Below are 26,694 nucleotides of genomic sequence, written 5' to 3' on the forward strand. Positions count from 1 at the left end.
CGTTGGACGAAATTACCCCTTTGAGGAAAAAGAAAAACAAAGACCAAACCGGTCTCTCTATTCTCTCCCGACCCGACTCTTCTCATCCCCTTTCTTCCCAACCCTAGAGGCGGCGGCGGCGGCGGCGGCGAAACTCCCAGACCTAGCGGCGGCGGCGGAGGGCTATGGATGGCGGCAGTTCTGCGGATGGAGACGGCGCCGCGGACGACGGCCATGGCGCGGTTGCGGACGACGGCCATGGCGCGGCTGCGGACGTGCTTGCCGATGGCGTCGGCGGGGCTGAGGTCAGGTCAATCCAGGGCGTCAGGCTAGCCTCGGGCTGCGGTGGGGTTGAGCCAGCATCGGGCCAGGCCGGAGACTCGGCTACAGCTGGCTCGGGCCAGGCCGGTGGCTCGGCTGCAACTGGCTCGGGCCAGGGCGCAGCAGTGGCTGGGGTCTCCGGCGAGGGCACGGCTGGGTCGTTCTTGGCAGCAGCTTCAGGCCAGGGAGGTACTCAGTTGCCGCCAGCAACATGGGCGTGTCCAGATGGGTAAGGGCCAGTCCATCTAGTAGCAATTATCATGCATAGATTGTGCTAGTTTGTGTAGCTGTGTATTTGAGGAAGAGATCTTTTCACTTAATTTCTGTTAATGATGATGAAGGATGATGAAGTAGAGGCGTCTGAAGTAGAGGAGTCTGAAGTAGAGGACGATGAAGTAGGGGAGTCTGAATTAGAGGATGATGAAGTAGAGGAGGATGAGGAGTTCCATGAGGCAGAGCATACTCCACATGTAGAGTATGACAAATTAGACCATCCAATGACAAAAGGCTTTACATATCCCAGCATGAAAGAGTTCAAGTTGGCACTTTCTCAGCATGCAATCAAACATGAATTTGAGTATAATACCGAGTATAGTACACCTCATTGGTTTAGGGGCTATTGTTCAAGACGAGATGCTGATAATTGTCCATGGAGGATACATGCTTCTACGACGGAGGATAACTGTACTGTAATGGTAATCGTTTAACTCTATTCATTTGTGAACATTTATTGCATAATTGTCAAGTGTTTTTAGCTAATTACCTCTATCTCTCTTTTTAAGGTGAAGAAAAACCCATGTGGTCATGATTGCTCTAGTACAAGAAGGAAAAGGAAGATGAAGAATGCAACCAAGTTTTGGATATGTGATAAGGTGAAGGATTGGCTGATTGAAGATGCTACTCTCGGAGCGAAGGCATTGCGCAAAAAGATTAAAGAACACCACAAGGTTGACATCCACTACAAGAGGGTATATATGGGTAAGAAGCTAGCTCTGAAAGAACTATATGGTGATTGGGATAGCAGCTTTGACAATTTGTATAGGTTTAAAGCACAAGTTGAAATCTCTTGCCCTGGTAGCATAGTGCAGATTGATCATTACACTATAAAAGAAAAAATCAGGTTTAGAAGGTTCTTCTTTGCTTTGAAACCTTGCATAGATGGATTCCTTAGTGGTTGCAGACCGTATTTGGCAGTAGATAGCACATTCTTAACAGGCGGGTTTAAGGGGCAGCTAGCCAGTGCTACTGCTGTAGATGGCCATAATTGGATGTATCCACTTTGTTTTGGAATTTTTGATTCCAAAACAAATGAGAACTGGATCTGGTTCATGCAATTGCTTAGGCAAGCCATAGGATCGCCAAGGGGTTTAGCCATAAGCACTGATGCTGGGCAGGCGGTGATGACAGGGGTAAAGGAAGTTTTCCCAAAGGTAGAACATAGGGAATGCATGTTTCACTTGGTGTCAAACTTCAAGAAAAAGTATCACGGAAAGGTATTTGATGACCATCTTTGGGTTGCTGCTTACTCATGGAACAAGTATATATTTGAGAAAAATTGGGTTGCAATGGAGACAGCAAAGCCAGCGGCAACTACATATCTTAGGAAGTGGCACACTAGGTTGTGGACTAGGAGTCAGTTCTCAACCATTTGTAAGGTGGACTATGTAACCAACAACCTGGCAGAGTGCTTCAATAAATGGATTAAGCACCACAAGTCCTTGAACTTGGATGACTTAATGGACAAGCTTAGGCAGATGATTATGATCATGTGGAATCGAAGGAGAAAAGTAGCAAAGAAGTTAGCTAGCTTATTAATTTTGCCCCACATAATGAAGAAGTTGAATGCAAAGAGTAGAGAGTTAAACTTGGAGGTGGTAGAAAGCTCAGAAGAAGTTGCTGAAGTTACTCAATTGGGAGGCAACGGGTTTAGGTTTGTCGTCAACTTGCATGATAACACATGTTCTTGTAGACAATGGCAAGTTTCCGGCCTTCCTTGCAAGCATGCTCTAGCATTCATCACATCACTTGTCAATGCACATATACAGAATTATGTGGACTCATCTTACTCCATTGACAAGTTTAGGGCAGCTTATGGCCAACTAATCCCTGCTATGTGTGACAAGACCCAGTGGCCTGAATCTAACCATGGATTCTTCATGCATCCACCCTTGTTAAAAGTTGTAGCTGGTCGGCCCCAAACTGAGAGGCATAAGGGTTGTGGTGAGAAAAGGAGGAAAAGTAGCTAGCACTTGTGCCCTATTTGCAAGGAATACGGGCACCATTGGCATAAGTGCAAGAAGGGTAACAAAGATGACATTGCTGCTTTCATGGCTGTGAGGTAATCAACTATCCATTCTACTCTCCTATTGCATGTTAACTACTTTCTTGCATTATTGTTTTGTAATCACCTATGAATGTTCACTACTTTCTCATTTCTCGTGTAGAGAACCACCAAAGAAGAGGAGGAAGACTACTAAAACATCCGAGTCATCCATTGTGCCAAGAGGTGATGACGCACCGACAGCCGCTATGTATTTTCCACCAAGGTTACCTATTCTACACCAATGCTTGTTCCAAATAATAACTGAGTTTTTATTTGTGCCAAACGAAAACTGAGTTTGATTTGTATGTATTCATGCAATCCATAGCCAAAACTTAGAAACTACAACCAAGAAGAAGGGAAAGCATAACCAAACATTGGAGACTACAAACAAGAAAAATGCAAAAGGGGGGAAAAGGTGACCTTTTCTGTTTCTGGATTTTAATATCACATATTATGCATAGTTGATATTGTTGTTTGCTGCCATACATGTATCAAATATATCCATATGTATTGTTGTCATACATGCACTACAATAATTTGACAGCCATGTTGTTATTTTAAGGGCCACAAGGAAGATGGAGCTTGCTAAAAAGGATCAAAACAATCTGATGGTTCCATTTGACAGCCCTGCAATGGGCACTAGAAGCAAAAGAGCTTACCCAACTAGCCCTGCAATGGGCACAAGAAGCAAAAGGCGGCTCAGCTTGTGAACTCCATCTAATTTCTTTCACTTAATGTCACTTTTGTTGCTGCTCATGTCATGTTGTGTGGACTTGGAGTAATGTATGTGAACCTGGGTATGATGTGAGCCACTTTTGGGTTGCTAATATGATGTATGTGTGGACTTGGAGTAATGTATGTGAACCTGGGTATGATGTGAGCCACTTTTGGGTTGCTAATATGATGTATGTGTGGACTTGGAGTAATGTATGTGAACTGGGTATGATGTGAGCCACTTTTGGGTTGCTAATATGATGTATGTGTGGACTTGGAGTAATGTATGTGAACCTGGGTATGATGTGAGCCACTTTTGGGTTGCTAATATGATGTATGTGTGGACTTGGAGTAATGTATGTGAACCTGGGTATGATGTGAGCCACTTTTGGGTTGCTAATATGATGCATGTGTGAACTTGGAGTAATGTATGTGACCCTGGGTATGATGTGAGCCACTTTTGGATTGCTAATATGATGTATACGCATGATATATGTGAGTCATATATGTGTACTTGGATGTGAGTCAGGATGTATATGGAGTGCCTCATGCCATTGGCAAATTTGAAAGGTGTGTGTTGAACAATATACACATGAATTGTGTCACAGGTTCTGCACAATTTTGAATTAAATTTCGAAATAAAAAACTGTCCAGAATTGCATGTTTACAAGGAAAGTTTTGCCCAGTTTTGCAATTAACAGCAGAAAAAGTTATTGATCCCCATGTGAATGATTTTGATCACAAGTTGCATTAGGGGTAAGATCGTCTTTTCATATACCATTTAACACCGTTAGTACTCAAAATAGACGGAAGTGTCACAAAGGGAACAAATTTTAGCATTGTTGTTAGATAAGGAAGAAAATTTTTTACGGTGTTAAATAGGGCATAAAAATTTAAGCGAGTGTTAAATAAGGAATGCTCTCAATCTCAAGCCCCCTTCCCTCTGCTCTGTTTCTACCACGTTTAAAGCTGGATCTCTGTTTCCATGGCGTTTGCAACTTGAGCTCTATTTCCATGGTGTTGTGTCGTAGGCGCACATCAGGGATCCGCGACGTTTTCCATGAATTTTGTTGGCACAAGTCTGGATTTGCCGTGTCATCAGCTATTTTTTTTGGGTGAGAAATCCGCGTTGAATAGGGAGATGCAGTAGTAGTATTATTATATAGTAGCTGGCCGGAGGCGCATAAGTACGGAACGGAATACCCAATTCCCGAAAAACCCCCCTCCTTCCTCCCGCGTGGCGACGGGGAGGAACCCTAGTGCGCCGCCGCCAGAGGGTGCCCGGCCGGCGGGACCTCCTCGTCTCCGGGTTCGGCGCGGGCCGAAGCTTCTGGGCCGGGACGCCGCGGCGCGGTGCGCGGACGCACCGATGGCGCGGCGGCGCGACGGGCTGGGCGGTGGCGGGGCCCGCCTCTGTTCACCGGCGGCGCAGGCTGAGGGCGGCTTGGGCCGCCTCTGCCGTGGCCATCGGCCGGTGGAGGTGGTGGGCTCGTCATGGCGGCCGGGCGTGTGGCCTTCTCCTCCCGCGGGCATGCGCCGACGGGATTGCGGCAGCGCGGCGGTGTCGGAGCAGGTGATGGTTCAGGAAGTAGTAGTAGAGTAACGGCGCAGAGATTATCTGAGGCCGTCGTGACATTTAGCTCTGCCGAGATTATCTCGTTCTCTAGTAGTACCCCAATGGTGGTGATTTTGCTACTAGATTTTCTAATGATAGTATAATTTGTTCTAGTTGGATTAGGATGTTTGTATGTCTGGAGTAGATTTTTATGAATGAATATTACTTCACATGATAATTTCTGGCTCTTTCCTGTGTTCTCTTCTGTTTTGTGCTAAACTGCTAAGTTGGGTACACTCTATATTTATCGTGAACTGTAGTTTACAAAGATCCATAGAATTTCATCTGATGTAGTTTCCCAACCTGTAAACTCAAGTCTTCTATGTGCTTTTTTGTCCCTTGTCTTAATCCCATGTACGGCCTAGGATTGTTGTTCCTTCGTGCATGGAGTCCTGGTTATGTTCCTTTCCTTTTATTTGTTGCTTCCTTTTGTCTATGGTTGTATTAGCAGCCTGCTGATTCATTTTGTTTTCTTGATTGCCTCTGTATGTTGTTGAGGCTACCAACGAAACGAATGATACACCTGCTGGCTATTCCTACAATACACCTACTCGTATATATAGTTTGCTTCGTTTCTCTGTTTTTTACTTTCTGTTTGATTGTTTCTTCCGGTTTGGTGATGACCTTGCTGCTCCGTGCGCTATTGACTGCTGCTGTTACCGTTTGCTTCATAAGGGAAAACACTCTCCCTTATTTGCTCTTGCTTGTTATTTACTCATCTTTATTTATTTGACATCCTCATGTGTTCATCCCTTTGTCGGGTGTATGCTGGGTTATTCCTTAATTAGTATAGACAGGATTTACAGTAGGCTGGGACACTTGTTTATTTTGTAAGTTAGTTGCTATATTATACTACAAGATGTATATGGTAGGAAGTTAACAAGTGAAGTGTGTTTTAAGTTTTCAACGGTATCCGACCATTGCTTTTCTTCTCCTTTTACATGCAATGCAATAAGAGTCATAGGGAAGGGCTGAAGTTTAGCAATCCAAGAGTCATAGTTTATGTTTAGTAAGGATCTTCTCCTCCCCTCACTTCTCTCACTTTGGGTTGTTGCTGGCCTTTGTGTTGTTGCGGTGTGTTGTGGTCATCTGGCCAAAATTTTCTATTTTTGTTTTGATATGTTGGCATAGTTCAGTGTAACTTAATTGCTATGGTTTAGTCCTAGATTATCTCTATAAACATTCTGTTAAGGCTTACAAATATCTACTGTTGTTATATCTGATATCCTTGTGTTGGCTATCAATGTGGTACATAGGTAGGCTTTAGGTTGCTGTGATGCTAAAGATGCTCAGCTAATTAATTACAGTATGCTAAAGATGGTCAAATGGCCCATTCCATATGGTCTCTGGATGCTCCCCATTTTCAACTGTAGCTTAGTTTCCTAACTGTTGTTCTAGATACTGTCACATGCTATCTAGCTTAAGGCTTGCTTACAATTGTAAATTCATGGCTTAATTGGATACTGTGATTACTAATTGATTCACCGTTCTTCTGTTTAGCATGGACTGTTTGCTCTATTTCCACTACTAATGGTAGTTCTAGGGCATTGTTCAATATACTTGCTAGCATGATTCACTCTTCTGTTTGGTAGCTGACTACTCCCTGGTCGTTTCAAATAATGGTTGGTTGGATCCTATAGGCTGAATCTATGATGGTCTGTTTAGGTTGCAAATCATGAATGAGTATTCTGGTCTTCAAGTTACTCAATATTTTCTCATTTTAATGTTACACACTATTATTTACCTCGGAATCGAGCATGTGCTATTATGATAATGAATTTTTGCACACTTCTCAATCTGATGCTATTTTACATTGTGTGTAACTCTAGTTATGGATCCAGCTGCCTACGATGATTTGCTGTTAGTTGGTTCACTGTATCATGGGTTCAACAGAGGGAGGCACCTGCGTCTCTCAGCTACTCAGGGGTTTGAAGAGAGACGGTGGTTAAATAACGAAGAAACCAGTGCTATGATGCTCAACCCGCAGATCTTCAGAAACCCACATGGTGTGTTACTCGATGATCAGGCATTTACTGTGGACTGTTATTCCCTGCTGGTTGATATGGATGAGTATAATGGAATGATGGCACATTCTGGCCCCAGAGCTCAGCAGCAGCAGTTCTGGCCTTACTATGGTTCAGTTGATCATCATAATCCCATGAAGCGGGAATATTTTGCTGGCATAAGCAAGAATCATGCTGCACACAGAGGCTCTGATAATGAAGAAATCATCTGCAAGAAGTATGAAGTGAAAGGTGCATACAGGTGCCGCCGGCGAACAATCCTGCCAGATAACCTTTTTGCTGTAACTGGCATTCACCCCCCTTTCCCTAATATGATGGTACTGCAATACCAGCTTACTCCAGATGCTCTTGTAGCGAACCGTCTGCACCAGGCTGACCTGATGGCAATTCATGTCCAGCAGCGAAGGGATGAGCTGGGCGAGGGTTTGATACCTCTGTACGGCGGCCCTGCAAGGCCACCTGGTCTCCTCTAGTGAAAAGAACTACCAAGCAAGGAAGAACATCAACATGCATGCAGAGTCTTACACGGTCCATTTATCAGCCCAAGAGGACGGGAAAGAAGAAGTGTGGCTACTACATGTAGAGGCAGTAGTTCCTGGAACCGGAGAATAGAGTGGACAAACGTGCTGAGATTGATGAGTGGGTCATCACCCTGACCTTCCCACATGGCGAGTGTCTATCCCGTGGGAAGCATATCGCCTGGCGTCTATGCTTTCCTTCCCACTGAGATGGTAACGAAGTTCCCTTCATAATCCAGGACGACTTCCTCCTTGCATCTTCAAGAGAGGCTATTCTGTTTGACAGTCCATGGAACAAGGGGATTCTGGACTGTATCCAAAGTGCTTTCCTGAAAGCTTTTGTCGCACTTGTGAAGTCTACGCTGATGCACCAGCAATGTCCTTTGCCTTCTATGTTTAACTTCCTGCTGGTCAATCATTCACTAATCCCACTACTTGAGCCAGTTAGGACTGGCATCAAAAACAAGATTCTTGTCGAGGATATAGTACCATGTGAGTCTCATAGTTCACAGAAAATATTTTGCAAACCTGGTGAGGTTGGACGGCTGAAACCGGCCTTTTGGAGTATTCTCAGCAAGGCATGGCCGCATGGGAATCTGGAGTTGACCTGAAGAATCTCTCAACTCATGGCAGCTACATCCTCAGCTCTCATTTTGACAAGTCCACGTATAATACCGTGCTATCATTTCTTGGTGTTAAAAGTGTGAGCACCGAGTGGTACGTCAAATGCATCGAGGGCTCTAATCTTGTCAAGGAGGTAAATGAACAGATTTATCTCGAGGTTTTATCCTTTGTCGCCGACAATTGGCAGAACTGTTTCTCCGGTACAAAAATGATGTCTATTCCCCTGCTGAAGTATGTTGATCGGAACAATGCTATCTCTTTCTGGAGCATTTCTAAAGCTACTCAACTGAGTGACAGATTGTGCATTGCATCTGAGAAGAAGTGCATACCTAGCTCTTGGTTTTCCTGAAGACACAATTGCTGGCTTCAGACATTCCATTCATACACCCTCCAGATGCAAGCTTTCCTACAGTCTCATCGCCTCTAACCGTTGACAATGCAATCTTGCTTTTGCAATGGATACAGAGTCTCAAGTCAAGAAGGTACAATTACCGGCTAAATTTCTGGCTTGTGTAAAACAGGGAAGTTGGCTTAGGACATCAGTTGGGTACAAGCCACCAAATCAATCATTTCTGTCCAGTTCTGAGTGGGGAGTTCTTTTGCAAAGTGGCTCCTCGTTTGTTGATATACCGATGATTGACCAAAAGTTCTATCAAAACAAGCTGCATTTGTACTGGGAGGAACTCAAGGCGATCGGAGTTAGATTTGAATTTCAGGAGGCATCAGCGTACATCGGCAGCCGCCTCATGTCTATGGCTGCAAGCAATACGCTGATCAGAGAGAATGTGTACTCACTCCTTCGGCTGATTCGGTTTCTTCGAGAGAAAGTTCTATCGCCAAGCGAACTCATCAACAGTGTCAAAGATGGACAGTGGATGAAGAGTACTCTCAGCTACAGGTCTCCAGTTGGTTGTATCATCTATGATTCAGGCTGGGCAGTTGCATCCTGTATCAGTAGCCAGCCGTTCCTTGATGTCAAGTTCTATGGCGACGACATCCTTACCTACAAACCAGAGCTCAACTTGCTCGGTGTTCTTGTTGAATTTAAAGACAGCTACAAACTTGTGATTGATAATTTCAAGTTCAGTTCGGCTGCTATTACTCCTGAGGCTACTGTGCTAATCCTCAAATGTATCCAGCATGTGAACTCATGCGATGCCTTCATAAGAAAGATCAAAGATTTAAAATGGGTGAAGACCAGTGTGGGGTTCCGTGCTCCTAATGAATCTTTTCTTGTGGATCCTCGATGGGAGTGCCTTCTAAAGGTCTTTGATGGGGTTCCTGTAGTTGATTTCAGATTTGATGGGAGTAAGCTTAGTCCCTACAAAGCAGAGTTGGAGAAGACCGGGTTGATAGCAAAATTGGAGGCGGCATCAAAGGCTGTAGCTCACTTGTTCAAGCAGATGGTTCTGAACTCATCACTTCCAAAGGCGAGTGTCCTAGCCCTGCTAGCATGTTATGGGCAGCTGAAAACACAGGGCGCGCTCCCTGTCGAGCTTTTCAGTTGCATGCTGAATGAGAAGTGGTTGCGTACATCGTTTGGTTTCAGATCTCCCAAAGATGCAATCTTGTTCAATGCAGAATGGCAGTCTCTATCATCAGTAGCAGACCTACCTTTCATAGATGACGGTGACTCTCACCAAGGTTTAAGCAAAGAAATACATGGTTATAAAGATGAGCTCAAGAATTTAGGTGTTACTACTGAAGTGAAAGCTGGTGCTAGGTTTGTCATCAATGGCATCAACATTCCCAAGGATCCTTTACACTTGTCTGGAGCTACTGTCTTGTCATTGCCCAGGTCCATTCGGAGCTGGTTGGCTTCTTCAAGTAACTTCCCAAAGGGCTTTCTAGAGAAAATCAAAGGCTGCAGTTGGTTGAGGACAAAAGTGGGGTTCCAATGTCCTGATGAGTCGATCCTGTTTGATCCAAAGAATTCTTCCATTCGCATAGAAGATAGCCCTTTCATTGATGAAGCATTCTATGGCTCGGAGATAGCCTCATTCAGAGACGCCCTTGCGGCAATCGGAGTATCTGTGGATGTTAGACACGGACATGAGCTTGTTGCTCGACATCTGAAAGGCCACAAAAACAGGGCTACTATTTCTCGTATTTACACGTACCTTAAGGAGTACAATTGGGAGCCTGCAAACAAGACTAGTGATTGGATCTGGATACCAAATAAAAAGAAAAGTGGAGAGTGGGTGAGCCCTCTGGGTTGTGTTCTTCATGATAAGGACAACCTTTTCAGCCTGCAGCTGCATGTCTTGGACAAATATTATGACAAGAAGTTGCTGGACTTCTTTTCACATGTTTTTGGTGTGAGGAATGGTCCTAGCGCTGAAGATCATTGCAAACTATGGAGCACATGGGAGAGCTCTGTCGATGCGCTATCTGCAGCTGACTGCTCTGCTTTCTGGCAGTTCATTGCTAAGAACTGGAGCAAAAACACGGAGAAGCTTCTTTCTGCTTGTGTCAAGGTTCCAGTTTGTACCGACGGAACTATCCTTCTGTCGAAGAAAGAGGATGTGTTTATTCCTGATGATCTACTCCCTCCGTTCCGAATTACTTGTCGTAGGTATGGATGTATCTAGATGTATTTTAGTTCTAGATACATCCATTTCTGCAACGAGTAATTTGGAATGGAGGGAGTACTTCTCAAGGATTTGTTCGACAAGCTGCCTAACCGGTCATTGTTCATATGGTATCCATCTTCAAGCCTGCCTTCCATGTCTCGAGCAAAGCTGAACAACATCTACGATAGCATTGGAGTCCAGGCAATATCCAAAGCTGTTGGGAAGAATGATTCACTCGCATCGGAAAATGTCAGCCCAACAAAAGCTGCTCGGGTAAGGTCATCAATGTTGGTATGATAAAACTGGTCCTTGCTTTTCTTGCCGATCCTGCTCTCGACATTTCTGCTGAAGAGCGGCACAAGATATTTCCTGCCTGCTCAATGTGACGGTGCTAGAGAACAGTGAGCCAATCACGGTGGGATACAACGTGAAGCTGTCCTCTGGGGCCGTTTTGGATGTGAAGGCCACACGGAAGCTCCGGTGGGAGAGGGAGAGCTCGAAACTCTACATGCAGAAAAGCAAGCGTGCACCAGGCTACAAGGAGAAGTTGGAGTTTGCGACGAACTTTGCGGATGAGATATCCCAGGGGCTGCTCTTCGAGAAGGCAGATCAGGTCCCTTTGCTCGCGGAGCTCATTAAAATCGGCAGTTTGATGGACTTCCACGCTGCCGCTGTCGAGTACCTTCTGAAATCAAAAAATCTGCAGCTGTTCCCTGAAGACGAAGAATTCCTTAACACTGCATCACTAGGTCTGTGACCGATAAACAAAATTTTTCTCATCTTATGAGTCTGAAAGTATTTACCTCCTTATGCTGTTGTCTCCAACTCTTTGACGCTTGTATGCATGCAGGTCGTAGCAGGAACCGTTAGCGATCTCTGGAGTTGTTCTTACGCATGCCGACACATGGAGTGAAGTGGTGAGTGCATTGCTTGTTTGTTTTTCTATAGAAGTTGTATCACCTCTGTAATTGTGTTGGAAGCTTATGCATTAGTCATTTGACAGGTTACTTGCTGATGGCCAGGCCTGCAGGAGCTTAATTGATGCTTAAATCTGGAGCGTCCAGCAATGCGCCTACTCGATTATCTTGTGCATACGTTTTGTCGCGATTACTAGCTGTGAACTTTTGTTTTGGCTTTCTCCCTTTATGAACCGCAACCTGTCTGTGTTTTTCAGTGTGAAATGACCCTCGTACGTACTGGTGTGTTATCCTTTATGTTTTGTGACCATCATCTCTTATATCTTGTTATTATTTAGCATGAATATATGTTGGACCATGTGTGAGCTTGATTGTGGTGGCCTGCTAAATAAAAGGAGCCTGGTTGCCTGTCAAATCTTAAGGCATGTCCATTGTTTTTTTTGTTTATTACTGATTATAAAAGCTAATTAAGTCAGGAATCCTAAAATGGCACTGGTACTTGGAAGTAACTGCGATGGATTCCTAATGTTAGCATGCGGTACTTGTGATGATGAACTTGTTTATTGCTGCCAAATGGAAAATCTTTGAGCATATACTTACATATAAGAATATTATGCATGCAAATGTTCTGTTGCTGCGGGGAGCCTGCCTGCGACTGCAAGCGTCTCTGCTTGCTCGACTGAGCATTAGATATGTAGACAACTACTCCCTCCGTTCGGAATTACTTGTCTCAGAAGTGGATGTATCTAGATGTATTTTAGTTTTAGATACATCCATTTTCGAGACAAGTAATTCCGAACAGAGGGAGTAACTGTCAAGATGATACGTAGCAGATGTGAACTTATTATGGCTTTCTGCCTTTCTGAACCAGAACCTGTTTATTTGCATCCTTTATGTCCTGTGATCATCCATTGAACAAGAACATGTGTAAACATTGTGTTATTTGAGATGACTAAATATGCTGGCGGCCTGCTAGACTAAAGATGGCTGGTTTCCTGTCAAATCCTACTCCATGTCCATGGGTTTTTTTTTTGGATTGGTACTGAATCATAAAAATGTAAATCAAGTGAGAAATGCTGAAATGGCACTTGTACTTGGGAGTAACTGTGGCTGGGCCTCCGAGCATCTTCTTCTATTAGCATGTGGTGGTACTTGTGATCAACTTGTGTTATTGCTGTGAAATAAGAATGAATTGGTCGGTTGCCTGTCGAGTCTTTCTCAGTATCAAGTCCAGACAGTTGTAAATTTCTCCGTATCAAGTCCAGACGGTTGTAAATGTTGCGTCTCTGCTTGCATTTGAGATTGGAAAATTTTGTGAACCGCTCATGAAGTCAATGACAGAGCACAAGTCAAGAAGTGCAGGCGATGTATAAAATGGAATCGCAATGGGATGTAGATTGGCTCAGCACACCGGATGCAGCAAAGATTAAGCTTAAAATAACACACCGGATCACAAGGCATCCATCACACGCACGCAGCAGCATCGATCCAGACGCAGACAGACGTACAGAGGAAGACTGAAGACAACACGAAGAAAGCAGTTGGTAGAACCACGAGGAGGTGGCGCGGATCGACGATTCGATTCGATGGGCCTTTGGCCGCAGGGCGATGCGACGCTCTAGACGCGGCCTTCCCAGAGGCACGGCTGGTGGTCGGAGCAGGGCGCGTGCGGCGGCGGGGCGAGGCCGAGCGCGGCGGCGCGTTGCCAGCGCTGGGCGCGGGTGAGGCCGAGGCAGGGCCCGTAGCGCGTGTCCGTGTCGAACTCCCGGGCCGTCCTCTCCGCGTCCTCCTCCTCCTCCCTCCTCGCCGCGTCAGCGCCGTCGCGGTGATCTGCCGCAGCTGCAGCCAAAGAATTAAAGAAAAAAAAAACAGATCGATAGATCGATCAGTCAATCCGCTGGGATCGGACGGCGACTGCGTGGGATTGGGCATGCGGCGGCATACCTCGTATCGGGCGGAGGAGATGCGCCGCCGCCGCCGCTTGCTTCTGGTGGTGGTGCGCCGCCTTCTTGGAGACGCCGCCGGCGGGCTTGGTGGCGGCCGCCGCGCCGGAGTGGGCCTTCTGCTGCCGGAAGAAGGATTTGACGTCGCCGCCGCTCCTCATGGCTCTCTCCGCCGGCGGTGCGAGCTCTTCAGGATCGGTGGGAGGAAGAAAGGGGGCAGAATCAGATGGTGGATGGAGAATTGGGGATAGACAGGGTGGGTTTATATATACATGGTGCCGTTGTGGTCATTCGAATTTTGAATTTTGAAAGAGATGGGAGATGGGAGAAGTCTCCAGAGCCTTCTGCCGCCGGTTTGCCGCCGGTGTTCACATCACCCAACATAAGCGTGGGCCGGCCCAACACACGCGAATACTTGGGTCACTCGCTAGTTGTCCCGTTCGCTCGCTTGGTTGGACAAGTTGACTAGTAGCTGACCGCTGACTTTTCCAGAAAAAGTTCATGAACTTGAGAAGAGACCGCGCTTCTGGAAAAGTTCACGAGTTCGGAGAAAAATTAGTTCATGAATCTGAATTTTTTTTCACTAATTTGGGAAAAAATCATGGAATTGAAAAAAGTTCAAGGATTTAATAAATGTTCACAAATTTTTTAAAAATCACGAATATGATTTTATTTCGTGATTTTCATAAAATTTTATGAAATTGGGAAAAAGTTCATAAAATTTTAAAAGAAAAAGGAGAAAAAATAACAAATATAAAAGGAAAAAAATAAGAAAATAAATAAAAGGGAAAAAGAAAAACCAACCGAAACTGAACAAAAACCGGTAAAAACGAAGAACTAGAAAAACCGGTTCCCTCATTGATGTCATGCGCTCAAATACAGCGAGTTCATTACAGCTGGAGCGGGGAAGGTTAGTGTGTGTTAGGCCCTGTTTGGTTTAGCTGTGGATTTCTAAAAGCAACTGTGAAAAATCTGCTGTGGAAAAATAACTGTGGAAAATCTGATGTGAAAAAGATGTAGGTCATTTGGCAAACCAGTTGATACAGCTTTTTCAGATTTTGGAAAGCACGTCTTGAACTGCTTCCGCTTTTGGTTCAGATTTTGACAACGGATTTCTGAAATCGGATTCTGCTGGGTTCGCCCTTTGGTTCAGATTCTACTGCGCGGCAACGGAATCCGTCGATGAAAGCTGAACCAAACAGGGCCTTAAGCGTGCCTTGCTGCGATTGATGGCGCGGTTAGTTCTCCAGTCCGACTCCCTCTCCCTGGCGCAGGCCCTAACTCTGCAACTCCATCGCGCACTCTTTATAGCGCAGTTTCGCTATCATGCGGCCGTGCTCTCCACTATTTGGACCTGACATGCCAGACTTTGTTTCAGGTTTGGTTGCTCGCGATTCTGCTGCACCGGGAGGTTAACCAGGATTGCAGGGAGCCTGCAAACTGCAAGTGTCTGCTACAGTGGGCATTCAACATGTAGACAACTAACTTCTTAAAATGATAATGTAGCACCGCTGGTGCTGAAACCCGACGTTGGATGAGGAACGTAGGTGCAGATTAGAGCAATTCCAGAATCTGAGATCTGGATTGCAGATTACAGCAATTTCAGAAGAAGAACCAAGCATTCGCTCAAACTCTCGAGCATTCTCCATCTCAAATATTCTCCATACTAGGCATGCCATTTTTAACCGTGGACGGCTATCGTCATGTTGCTGCAAAATACGTATTTGAAAACAGAAACAACTTAAACTATTCACAAACTCGGTTTCGTATCTGCTATATTATGCGAGTGTTCAGAGTCTTTGTTACCAAAATCTCAAGTGCCAAGAGCTGCAGGTAAGATATTCTGACAGTTTCAGTAGAAGTTTCAGACATGGTCAAAGCATAATTAATCCAGCGCCCACTGAAGTCAGAATGTCACAACCTCATCCTTTCTGCATAATCTTACCCTTACATTTTGAATTTGTCAAAAGTACCCAGTAGCATAAACTACAAGCACAATGCCCGCCGACGACTAACAACGACCAAAATTTGCAGCAAGTCCAGTCCGCCTTGCTGCTCAGTTGGGCTTTTCCTCCTGGCACTTGGAGCAGGTACACGTGAACCCGTAGTCTGCGAGCTCCGCCTGCCGCTCCTCGTACGGAAGATCCTCGTCGATGTAGGAGATGGTGATCTACAGCGGCACAACAGAATGTCAGCAGGTGGCACAACAATTTGGCCAGAGATATGATTTTTCTCTCGTTGAATGATTAGCACCAGGACTAGAAATGACATTACCTCTTCGCCCTTGCTGATAGGCCCCAGAGCGATTATCACGGCGTGACCGTCATTATCCTGCGGCGGTAGTTCAACAGCTACTTATCAGCATTGCTGACTGGCAGCTTTGTAGGAAAATGGGTGAATCAGCTGAAGGGGAAAATATACATCACCTCATCCCTTTTAAATGCTTTAGCATTTGGACAGCATGAGTGGTTCATACAGCTTTGAAGAGGAAAGAACGCCGTCCCTGACAGCAAAAAATTCGCAAGGAAACCACTTTTTCTTAGTGTTGGACAGAAGAAAAAGGCACATAGCAGTACTCTGAAAGGAGTAACTTGAGACTTCAGAAGAAGAAGTTGCATATACCATCACAAGGAAGTGCATAGTCATCATCTAAAGCATCTAGCAATGGCGCTGTCGCCTTTTCAGCTTCCTCCTGGGGTACATTGCATTTCAGGTTAAGAAAGCCATGTAAGAGCAAGAGTAAACATCTTACATGAAAGAATTAGGGCAACCATCAAACAAACCTTCTTATCATCTGGAAGATCATCAATGTGTATGAAATAGTCTTCAACAGGCGATGCGACGACCAAATCACTGGAATGAAAAAGGTGGAAGTATGACTGGAGGAGCAATTATTTAGGTCAAATGCAGCACCGGCATTTGCTTCAGGCAGGGAGAAAAACGATGACAGAGTATATACATTCATCAAGATGAAATAGGGAAAATATATTTACTTACAGATTGTTCAGCTCAAACATGCCAATTATATGGCCATACACCTCAAGGGAAAACACTAGAGCAAGTTAAGGTAACTTGAATGACGACGATAGCTACTCATGGTATGAAAGTTTGAAACAAGTCTTGTGACTGCCAAAAAGGATACATGGTGCACATTCAGCATCGAAGATCGCATCCTTGAGAAGCTGTAGTGACTGCAAAATACAGAAGCCATTATCAGCCTACCACTGGCTGAAATAAGATCTAGACAGTAAAACATGGAATCTTTCAATATAAATTTGTCCACTTATTGTGTGTCATCAATGTATAGTTTTTCAAGTAATATGTCGACATAGTTACCGTAAATGCTAGATCCCTTATTTCCTGCCTAAATGAATCTTCATCGGAAGCATCAACATCCTCAGGCAAAGCAACATAATCCCACCATCTGCAATCACAAGATATTTTTTGCACAAATCAGGGTGGTTATAAAGTAGCACTAATTCGGTAGTTCTATGGAGCTCAAAACATATATACCAGTGTACCCAAAACAAGGAAGAAGAAATGACACATCTAACCATAGGTATCCCAGTGTAACCCAAAATGAAGGAGAAAAAAAATGACACATCCGGCCATAGGTTTCTTATCTTATTGATTGTTACAAATACTGTTACCATCAAATTATTGCTAACACCGTGAGAAAAGAACCTTCAAAAGTCATGCTTAACAGTAGTTGCGCAATTAGACAAAACTGCTAATTAGTCCCACTAAGAACAACTGGTCATCCCGTATAAAACAAGTGGTCATCAGAAGAGAAGTAATTACTTTGAAGTCATGCCCTTACCTCTTTTTGAAGCCCATGGAAAGTGGTTTCCAGGCTTCCATAAGCAAAGAAAAGTTTGATTCAGGTGATTTGTTTTGGAAGTCGTTCTGTCTTTTGAGTTTCTTGTACCTCAACATGGTGAAAGTGATAGCCTGGCATATAAAAAGTATGAACTCATATGCATGAGGATCAGGAAACCTTAGATAAGTTGCAGTTGGTACATAAGGGGGTGCATTTATTCTTTTGTTTGTTCTATATCTGGTACAATTGATGTAGCTAGTCAACTGTCTTGTGCAATAAGGTTCATATGAGAAAATTGCAGTTTGAATATTCTTTTAGACAAACACTAATGGCATTTATATCAACTCAAATTTGACGTCAAAAGCTTTGCAATAGATGCTGGTCTTCCAATGCATAACATATTAAAGATTTTCTATCACATACCTTGGCGGCAACCAAGAAAATATCATTGGTTTCTGAAAATAAAGAGTAGGTATTATCAGATAACAGCTTCAGGACCTCAATCGCAACCATCATTGATCATGACTGAATTGATATAGCATTGATGCAATGAATGATGAACATACCACTATGATGATACAGGTTCAAGGGGCACTGCAGGCTTACCATTAGCATGCTCTACAAATTTGTGAAGAGCAGATCTTCGGGGTGGTTCAGTGTTGGGGCCAGCACAGAGCAAAGAGTGGTAGGATTCCCAGTCAGAATCTGCACATGATTGGCTACACAGAAATGAACAAGTTAGCGTTTTCTCAAAAATCCAAAAACAATAACGATTTAAATGCTTTCTTGTAATAACAAGTTACTCAATGAACAATGAAAACAGAGTTATATGGCCTATAGATGCAAGTTATACATGATGCAATCAGGTTCAAATTTTAACATGATTGACAGTTAGAAAATATGATGAAAAATTGGATACCAAACACTTAATAGTCAAAAGATGTATGCCTCAAAAAATAAAGGTCAGATTCACAGCAACATGAGCTCAAACCTGCAGTAGCGTTCTTCCTCGCATCCTTGACAAGCAACAATTTCTGGTAAAGGGAAGTGGTCTGAGAAAGGCAGTGACACATCGCCAGTTATAAGTGATTCTATGACCTCTTCTGGCAAAGTACTACTCTTTTCCTTTGTTGCACCAGAAGAGCAAGTGCTTGATCCCACATCACATCCATGACAGTGCCTCTCACTGCTGCAGCCAATGCTTGAAGCAATGCTTTGAAAATACAGTCGATGTCCAATCTGGAACTCTACAGAACCAATGAAGCGGAAGCAGTAACTACACACGACGCAGTCAATCTGCAACAGAACACATAAAACAGATGTAAATACTTCCAGGGAGGAACAGTTCGCATAAAAATGAACAAAGAGTGCTGGATCAATCTCAATAGCAAGTGCACCTTGTTAAGACTGTGTTGTGCACCAACCAATATTTGATCCTTCAGAATAAGGTCTCCTTCAGCAAAATCCTTGTTTGCACAAACACCTGCAAGAACCCGTCGGTTAACATAGCAGTATACAAGCACCATGTTGCAGGATTGCTAGCCCGTAGGCCATATGGTAAGTATTTATTCAGCAGCCGTACCTTTCCCATGATCACCTTTGTAGTTGACTCTTATGCCGTCATGTTTCTTAGACTGTATGAGGTCCTCGTAGTATTCCTGAAAAATGAAAAATAGTTATGTTGTCGAATGTGAGCCACAAACCATCAGCAATACTTCATTTAAATGACAAGGTGGAGCAGAAAAATAAACATAAAAACCACACCCATAAAAACATAGCATAAGATTCGCTTCTGCAACTTTGTTGGCCTCAACGACTAACCCACCAGCTTGTAAGTTGTAACTGCCACGCGGCAAGGAGCACCTAAGATTATTTCGATTCCGTAATATTAACATCATACTGAACTGAATTGATTGCACACACTAACAACTACTGGAATGCTAAAAAACAGGCACCTTGGATCTTAAATTTGCACCTCGGCGAAGAAAATACTTAAATCAAGGGGCTAATCTTGCAAGCTAATCAAGAACCACACATTTGGACTCTCGTGTTCCTCTGAAACATTAAGCTACTCCTATATTAGTAAGATTGAACAAGACCACGAATCGCAAATTTAAGATTGTCCCATGCTGTCATAATCTTAACATCAGAATGAACTGAATTCATTACGCACAGTAATTACTGGAATGCTAAAAAGGAGGCACCTTGGATCTTAAATTCGCACTCCAGTGGATTTTTTTTTTAAATATAGGGGGTTAATGTTGCAGACTAATCGAGACCCACACATTTCGGCTCTCATGTCTCTTACGAAAAAGTAAGATCCTCCTATGTTAGCAGGACTGGATAAAACCAGAAACCGCAAACATCACCACCCAAACAGCGCCCCCTGACCGAAATTCCCGACATTGGCACCACGGAAGAGCCCAATCCGAGCTTTTCCACCGAAGATTCATACGCCGCAACAGAACTAGGCACAATAAACAAATCCTCAGGCAGCCAGACGCACCAGACCGAGAACGGGGAGAAGGGGTGGAGGGGAACGGAGGGGAGAGTACCTGGGCGGACTGGGGAGAAGGGGCGGCGAGGAGCTGGGCGATCTGGGGGGCGAACTCCTTGTCCAGGTCGCACGGGCTGGCGCCGCTGCTGCTGCCGCTCCGAGCCATGCCGCCGGCGTCGGCTGGTGGTTCCTGCGGCTGCGGTTGCTGCTGCCCCCCTCTCTCTTGCAGTTGGCTCCTGGGGTTTTGTGGGTTTTGTACTACTGGTAGGTTTCGTTGGGGCCAAGATTGGCAGCGAAGGCGTAAAGTAGGTTTCGTTGGGGACAAGATTGCTGTTCAGGAAGGAATACGCTTTCGACTGCGGAGAGCGTAAGACGCATTCGATGCTCCAAAATGAAGCGTATCCTGAGAGCGAACTTTTGGCGGACAGGCTCATTGGAGCCTTTTTTTTTAGCAATCCCCTTTTTTTATGTTCGAAAAGGATATATCCAAGTTTTAAAAAATTCAAAATAATTATGTGAGAACCTATACGTACTTATGACAGATCCGTAAATTTCCGTTCAAAAATGTTGTGTTTTGCAAGCAACAAAAAAAATCTTGGCCCAACCCAAAAAAACTGGCCCATTTTCCCGTACGTATTTGTCTTTTCCGTGGGGAGCTCCTATAGGGCGCCCTTTGCGCCCTGGAACCAAGTGGCGCTCACTACAGCACGCAGTTGGGCCGGCCCACGAGAAGCGAGGGCAGCGAACTTACCTAGCGGAAAAAGTGCAAAAAGTATAGCTTTGTTCAGGATACGATCTCGCGCCGTTGGACTGACGTAAATCTTCGCTAACCACCAGAGCCACTAAATTGCTCTGACTGAAATCACAGGCAAAAATATAAGAACGACTGTGGACGCACTATTTATACCTTATCACTTAGATTTTGGGATTATTTGAGAAAAAAAAGCATGAATTTCAAAAAGTTCATCGATTTGGAAAAAGGTTCATCATTTCTGAGAAAAAAGTTCATCGATTTTAAGAAAGAGTTCACAAAAACTGAAAAAGTTCACCGACTTTGGAAAAAGTTCATCGATTTTCAAAAAGAGTTCACAAAATACTGGAAAAAGTTCACCGACTTTGGAAAAAGTTCATCGATTTTCAAAAAGAGTTCACAAAATACTGAAAGAAGTTCACCGACTTTGGAAAAAGTTCATCGATTTCCAAAAAGAGTTCACAAAATACTGAAAAAAGTTCACCAACTTTGGAAAAAGTTCATCAATTTTCAAAAAGAGTTCACAAAATACTGAAAAAAGTTCACCGACTTTGGAAAAGTTCATCGATTTCGATAAAAGTTCATCGGTTTTGAAAAGAAGTTCATTGATTTTGAAAAAAGGTCGTTCAAAATTGAAAAAGGTTCATAGATTTAAAAAAAGTTCATCGATTTCAAAAAACAGTTCATTAATTTTTGAAAGAGTTCATCTATTTTGTAAAAAAGTTCATTCAATTTTGAAAAAAAATCATTCAATTTAGCAAAAGAAAAAACGAAAAAGGAAAAAAAGAACAGAACTATTCCAATAAAAAAAGGAACAAGAAAATAACTTTTTCAAAGAGAAAAGAGAAGATAGGAAGAAGAACTATGGAAACGAACACATATGTAGTAGGTGTTCGCGTGGTTAGCGCATGGTAATCACCAGCAGGAGGTCGGCTGTTCGAACCTCAATCATCGCACAACATTTTTGCGTTCAAAAACAGAAAAAAAGGAAAGCTGGGCTGGCCCAGCGTGGAGGAAAGGGTATGCGCCCGTTTGCAAGAAAGGAAGAAACGGGCGCTGAAGGCGCCGTTTAGGAAATGCCTTTTCCGTGTGTGTGTCACGTCTGAAGCTATTAGCTATATTGTTATGAAAATTTTCTTGAACATGTTATACATGTATTTTTGTGTGTATAATTTCTATTTTTCTGCGCAGTGGAAATATGGTACTTAAGAACTGGAGTCCTCCGTTGGCACTTTTCGAAGTTCGTAACCTCTACTTACTTATGTTCAAAAAAAAACCTCTACTTACTTGAGTCTGTTTCAGATTGTTTTACTCCGTCAAAATCAGTTCAACCCATCAAATTCATTTCAAAGCAGATTCAAGTAAGAGTTGCAGCTTCATCATAGAGTAGTTTATACTCTTTAGCTTCTAGCTACCTCTTTCTTCAAAAATAAGAAAATTGTGTGTGAAAGGTCTATTGGGGCTGCGTGACGTGGGAAAAAATGAAATGGTATCCTCTTACCGATGGTAGTGGTGGGTAATTTCCCCCTAATTCCATGAAGACTTTTTGAACTAGAGTTTTTGGAACACCACCACTCAAGAGCTTCATGAAAAACAAGGAATTGTACCCCAGATTCTATTGTTTATGTGGAGCAGGACATCATAAAACTACCTTGTTTGGCTCGCGCTTTTGAGAGTAAAGCTGAATTTTAGTGAGCGGGGCATTTCCAAATAGGCTTAATATATTGTTTATGCGCTACAAAATCGGTCAAAACTTTGTCTTCACGAATCAAAATTAGTTAAAACAAAGGGCGGGAGTAAGTCTATCCATCATTTTATTGTGAAAAAGCCAATGGTCATATATTAAAGTCGACCAACCCTTATAAGCACTGGCGAAGTACGCCCAAACATTAAAAGAGCATATGTAAAACTGGGCTTTTGGGAGAGAAAATATATGTGTTTCCTTCAGCTTGGTCTGCCTTGGCCTGCAAGAGTAATTTTTTTGTAGTTCCGCCATTGCTTTATGAGGACATCCTTACATGGTGTGCTACTTTTCTATGCAATGTTGGCAAATAGGCACATACCTACATGCCCTCAATGCCCAGTTTGTGGCATCGGAATGGAAGATATACATCACTGTTTATTCACATGTCCATGTGTGAAGAAGGTTTGAAATGAACTGGGACCGAAGAATGTCATTGCTCAAGCAGTTCTATTGGATAGGTCGGGTTCTGCTATGATGGTTCGTAAAGGAAAAGATGCTCGATTGCCAGTGGAAGATGTGCTGATCCCGGAGCTCGCCACGGTTGTCACTAGGCACATCTGGTGATACGGACAGACACACAAGTGAAGTTGTCCAAGGACTAGAGCACACTGCGGTGACGATCAAGGTACTTGTAGTGAACTTCTTTAAGGCGCCGAGCTCGAAGATCATCCGAAGAAGGCTAATCATATGTGGCAGAAACCTTTGCATGGATGCATGAAAGTGAATGTTAATGTTGAAGGAAATATGCCCTACAGGCAATAATAAAGTTATTATTTATTTCCTTATTTCATGATAAATGTTTATTATTCATGCTAGAATTGTATTAACCGGAAACATAAAACTTATGTGAATACATAGACTAACTAAACGTCACTAGTATGCCTCTACTTGACTAGCTCGTTGATCGAAGATTGTTATGTTTCCTAACGATAGACATGTGTTGTCATTTGATTAACGAGATCACATCATTAGGAGAATGATGTGATTGACATGACCCATTCCATTAGCTTAGCACCCGATCGTTTAGTATGTTGCTATTGCTTTCTTCATGACTTATACATGTTCCTATGACTATGAGATTATGCAACTCCCGTTTGCCGGAGGAACACTTTGTGTGCTACCAAACGTCACAACGTAACTGGGTGATTATAAAGGTGCTCTACAGGTGTCTCCAAAGGTACATGTTGGGTTGGCGTATTTCGAGATTAGGATTTGTCACTCCGATTGTCGGAGAGGTATCTCTGGGCCCTCTCGGTAATGCACATCACTTAAGCCTTGCAAGCAATGCAACTAATGAGTTAGTTGCGAGATGATGTATTACGGAACGAGTAAAGAGACTTGCCGGTAACGAGATTGAACTAGGTATTGAGATACCGACGATCAAATCTCGGACAAGTAACATACCGATGACAAAGGGAACAACGTATGTTGTTATGCGGTCTGACCGATAAAGATCTTCATAGAATATGTGGGAGCCAATATGAGCATCCAGGTTCCGCTATTGGTTATTGACCGGAGACGTGTCTCAGTCATGTCTACATTGTTCTCGAACCCGTAGGGTCCGCACGCTTAAGGTTTCGATGATAGTTATATTATGAGTTTATGAGTTTTGATGTACCGAAGGAGTTCGGAGTCCCGGATGAGATCGGGGACATGACGAGGAGTCTCGAAATGGTCGAGACGTAAAGATCGATATATTGGACGACTATATTCGGACATCGGAAAGGTTCCGAGTGATTCAGGTATTTTTCGGAGTACCGGAGAGTTACGGAAATACGGGGGAAGAAGTATATGGGCCTTATTGGGCTTTAGGGGAGAGGGAGAGGCAGGCCGCGCCCCCCCCCCCCCATTGACTAGTCCGAATTGGACTAAGGGAGGGGCGGCGCCCCCTCCTTCCTTCTCTTCCCTCTTCCCCTTCCTTGTCTCCTACTCCTACTACTAGGAAGGACTCCTAGTTGTACTAGGAAAAGGGGAATCCTACTCCCGGTGGGAATAGGACTCCCCTAGGGCGCGCCATAGAGAGGGCCGGCCCTCCCCTCCTCCACTTCTTTATATACGGGGGCAGGGGGCACCCCATAGACACACAAGTTGATCCTGGTGATCGTTCTCTTAGCCGCGTGCGGTGCCCCCCTCCACCATAATCCTCGATAATATTGTAGCGGTGCTTAGGCGAAGCCCTGTGACGGTAGAATATCAAGATCGTCACCACGCCATCGTGCTGACGGAACTCTTCCCCGACACTTTGCTGGATCGGAGTCCGAGGATCATCATCGAGCTGAACGTGTGCTAGAACTCGGAGGTGTCGTAGTTTCGATGCTTGATCGGTCGGGCCGTGAAGACGTACGACTACATCAACCGCGTTGTGCTAACGCTTCCGCTTCCGGTCTACGAGGGTACGTAGACAACACTCTCCCCTCTCGTTGGTATGCATCACCATGATCTTGCGTGTGCGTAGGAATTTTTTTGAAATTACTATGTTCCCCAACAGTGGCATCCGAGCCTAAGTTTTATATGTTGATGTTGTGCACGAGTAGAACACAAGTGAGTTGTGGGCGATATAAGTCATACTTCTTACCAGCATGTCACACTTTGGTTCGGCGGTATTGTTGGATGAAGCGGCCCGGACCGACATTACGCATACGCTTACGCGAGACTGGTTTTACCGTCGTGCTATGCACACAGGTGACTAGCGGGTGTCAGTTTCTCCAACTTTAGTTGAACCAAGTGTGGCTACGCCCGGTCCTTGCGAAGGTTAAAACAGCACCAACTTGACAAACTATCATTGTGGTTTTGATGCGTAGGTAAGAACGGTTCTTGCTAAGCCCATAGCAGCTACGTAAAACTTACAACAAACGAAGTAGAGGACGTCTAACTTGTTTTTGCAGGGCATGTTGTGATGTGATATGGTCAAGACATGATGCTAAATTTTATTGTATGAGATGATCATGTTTTGTAACCGAGTTATCGGCAACTGGCAGGAGCCATATGGTTGTCGCTTTATTGTATGCAATGCAATCGCCCTATAATGCTTTACTTTATCACTAAGCGGTAGCGATAGTCGTAGAAGCATAAGATTAGCGAGACGACAACGATGCTACAATGGAGATCAAGGTGTCGCGCCGGTGACGATGGTGATCATGACGATGCTCCGGAGATGGAGATCACAAGCACAAGATGATGATGGCCATATCATATCACTTATATTGATTGCATGTGATGTTTATCTTTTATGCATCTTATCTTGCTTTGATTGACGGTAGCATTATAAGATGATCCCTCACTAAATTATCATAGTAAAAGTGTTCTCCCTGAGTATGCACCGTTGCGAAAGTTCTTCGTGCTGAGACACCACGTGATGATCGGGTGTGATAGGCTCTACGTTCAAATACAACGGGTGCAAAACAGTTGCACACGCAGAATACTCAGGTTAAACTTGACGAGCCTAGCATATAACAGATATGGCCTCGGAACACGGAGACCGAAAGGTCGAGCGTGAATCATATAGTAGATATGATCAACATAGTGATGTTCGCCATTGAAACTACTCCATCTCACGTGATGATCAGACATGGTTTAGTTGATATGGATCACGTGATCACTTAGAGGATTAGAGGGATGTCCATCTAAGTGGGAGTTCTTAAGTAATATGATTAAATTGAACTTAAATTTATCATGAACTTAGTCCTGGTAGTATTAGCATATCTATGTTGTAGATCAATAGCTCGCGTTGTTGCTTCCCTGTATTTATTTTGATATGTTCCTAGAGAAAATTGTGTTGAAAGATGTTAGTAGCAATGATGCGGATTGGATCCGTGATCTGAGGTTTATCCTCATTGCTGCATAGAAGAATTATGTCCTTGATGCACCGCTAGGTGACAGACCTATTGCAGGAGCAGATGCAGATGTTATGAACGTTTGGCTAGCTCAATATGACGACTACTTGATAGTTTAGTGCACCATGCTTAACGGCTTAGAATCGGGACTTCAAAAATGTTTTGAACGTCATGGACCATATGAGATGTTCCAGGAGTTGAAGTCAATATTTCAAGCAAATACCCGAGTTGAGAGATATGAAGTCTCCAACAAGTTCTATAGCTAAAAGATGGAGGAGAAACGCTCAACTAGTGAGCATGTGCTCAGATTGTCTGGGTACTACAATCGCTTGAATCAAGTGGGAGTTAATCTTCCAGATAAGATAGTGATTGACAGAATTCTCTAGTCACCATCACCAAGTTAGTAGAACTTCGTGATGAACTATAGTATGCAAGGGATGACGAAAACGACTCCCGAGCTTTTCATGATGATGAAATCGATGAAGGTAGAAATCAAAA

The 26,694-nt window shown here is 43.8% G+C and overlaps 4 protein-coding genes across 5 annotated transcripts; 2 read left to right on the forward strand and 2 right to left on the reverse strand.

The window, feature by feature from the left end:
* The first annotated feature begins 529 nt into the window (after positions 1–529).
* On the forward strand, positions 530–3,713 carry LOC119352071. The gene is made up of 5 exons (XM_037618810.1): positions 530–995; positions 1,083–2,638; positions 2,745–2,846; positions 2,949–3,038; positions 3,186–3,713. The coding sequence occupies exons 1-2, from the start codon at positions 630–632 to the stop codon at positions 2,544–2,546; spliced, it is 1,830 nt and encodes a 609-aa protein (XP_037474707.1). The 5' UTR covers positions 530–629; the 3' UTR covers positions 2,547–2,638; positions 2,745–2,846; positions 2,949–3,038; positions 3,186–3,713.
* Positions 3,714–8,546: 4,833 nt separating this feature from the next.
* Positions 8,547–11,954, forward strand: LOC119356592. 2 transcript variants are annotated; one of them, XM_037623572.1, is made up of 3 exons: positions 8,547–11,440; positions 11,542–11,608; positions 11,695–11,954. In XM_037623572.1, the coding sequence occupies exon 1, from the start codon at positions 8,574–8,576 to the stop codon at positions 10,707–10,709; it is 2,136 nt and encodes a 711-aa protein (XP_037479469.1). In that variant the 5' UTR covers positions 8,547–8,573; the 3' UTR covers positions 10,710–11,440; positions 11,542–11,608; positions 11,695–11,954. The 2 variants fall into 2 exon arrangements, with proteins under 2 accessions (XP_037479469.1, XP_037479470.1); XM_037623573.1 differs by having other exon boundaries at positions 11,714–11,954.
* A 994-nt stretch (positions 11,955–12,948) lies between these two features.
* Positions 12,949–13,853, reverse strand: LOC119352072. The gene is made up of 2 exons (XM_037618811.1): positions 13,553–13,853; positions 12,949–13,447 (listed from the first exon to the last, which is right to left on the reverse strand). Exons 1-2 carry the CDS (start codon positions 13,710–13,712, stop codon positions 13,227–13,229), a joined length of 381 nt encoding a protein of 126 aa, XP_037474708.1. The 5' UTR covers positions 13,713–13,853; the 3' UTR covers positions 12,949–13,226.
* A 1,496-nt stretch (positions 13,854–15,349) lies between these two features.
* LOC119356594 (histone-lysine N-methyltransferase ATXR2-like) lies at positions 15,350–20,103 on the reverse strand. The gene is made up of 15 exons (XM_037623574.1): positions 19,927–20,103; positions 18,954–19,029; positions 18,769–18,854; positions 18,363–18,667; positions 17,978–18,090; positions 17,795–17,826; positions 17,372–17,502; positions 16,888–16,975; positions 16,694–16,742; positions 16,549–16,603; positions 16,335–16,404; positions 16,174–16,243; positions 15,978–16,054; positions 15,826–15,882; positions 15,350–15,721 (listed from the first exon to the last, which is right to left on the reverse strand). The coding sequence occupies exons 1-15, from the start codon at positions 20,032–20,034 to the stop codon at positions 15,608–15,610; spliced, it is 1,431 nt and encodes a 476-aa protein (XP_037479471.1). The 5' UTR covers positions 20,035–20,103; the 3' UTR covers positions 15,350–15,607.
* Between the last annotated feature and the right edge of the window lie 6,591 nt (positions 20,104–26,694).

The sequence above is a fragment of the Triticum dicoccoides genome, chromosome 2A (genome assembly GCF_002162155.2).
Source record: "Triticum dicoccoides isolate Atlit2015 ecotype Zavitan chromosome 2A, WEW_v2.0, whole genome shotgun sequence".
Taxonomy (NCBI): domain Eukaryota; kingdom Viridiplantae; phylum Streptophyta; class Magnoliopsida; order Poales; family Poaceae; genus Triticum; species Triticum dicoccoides.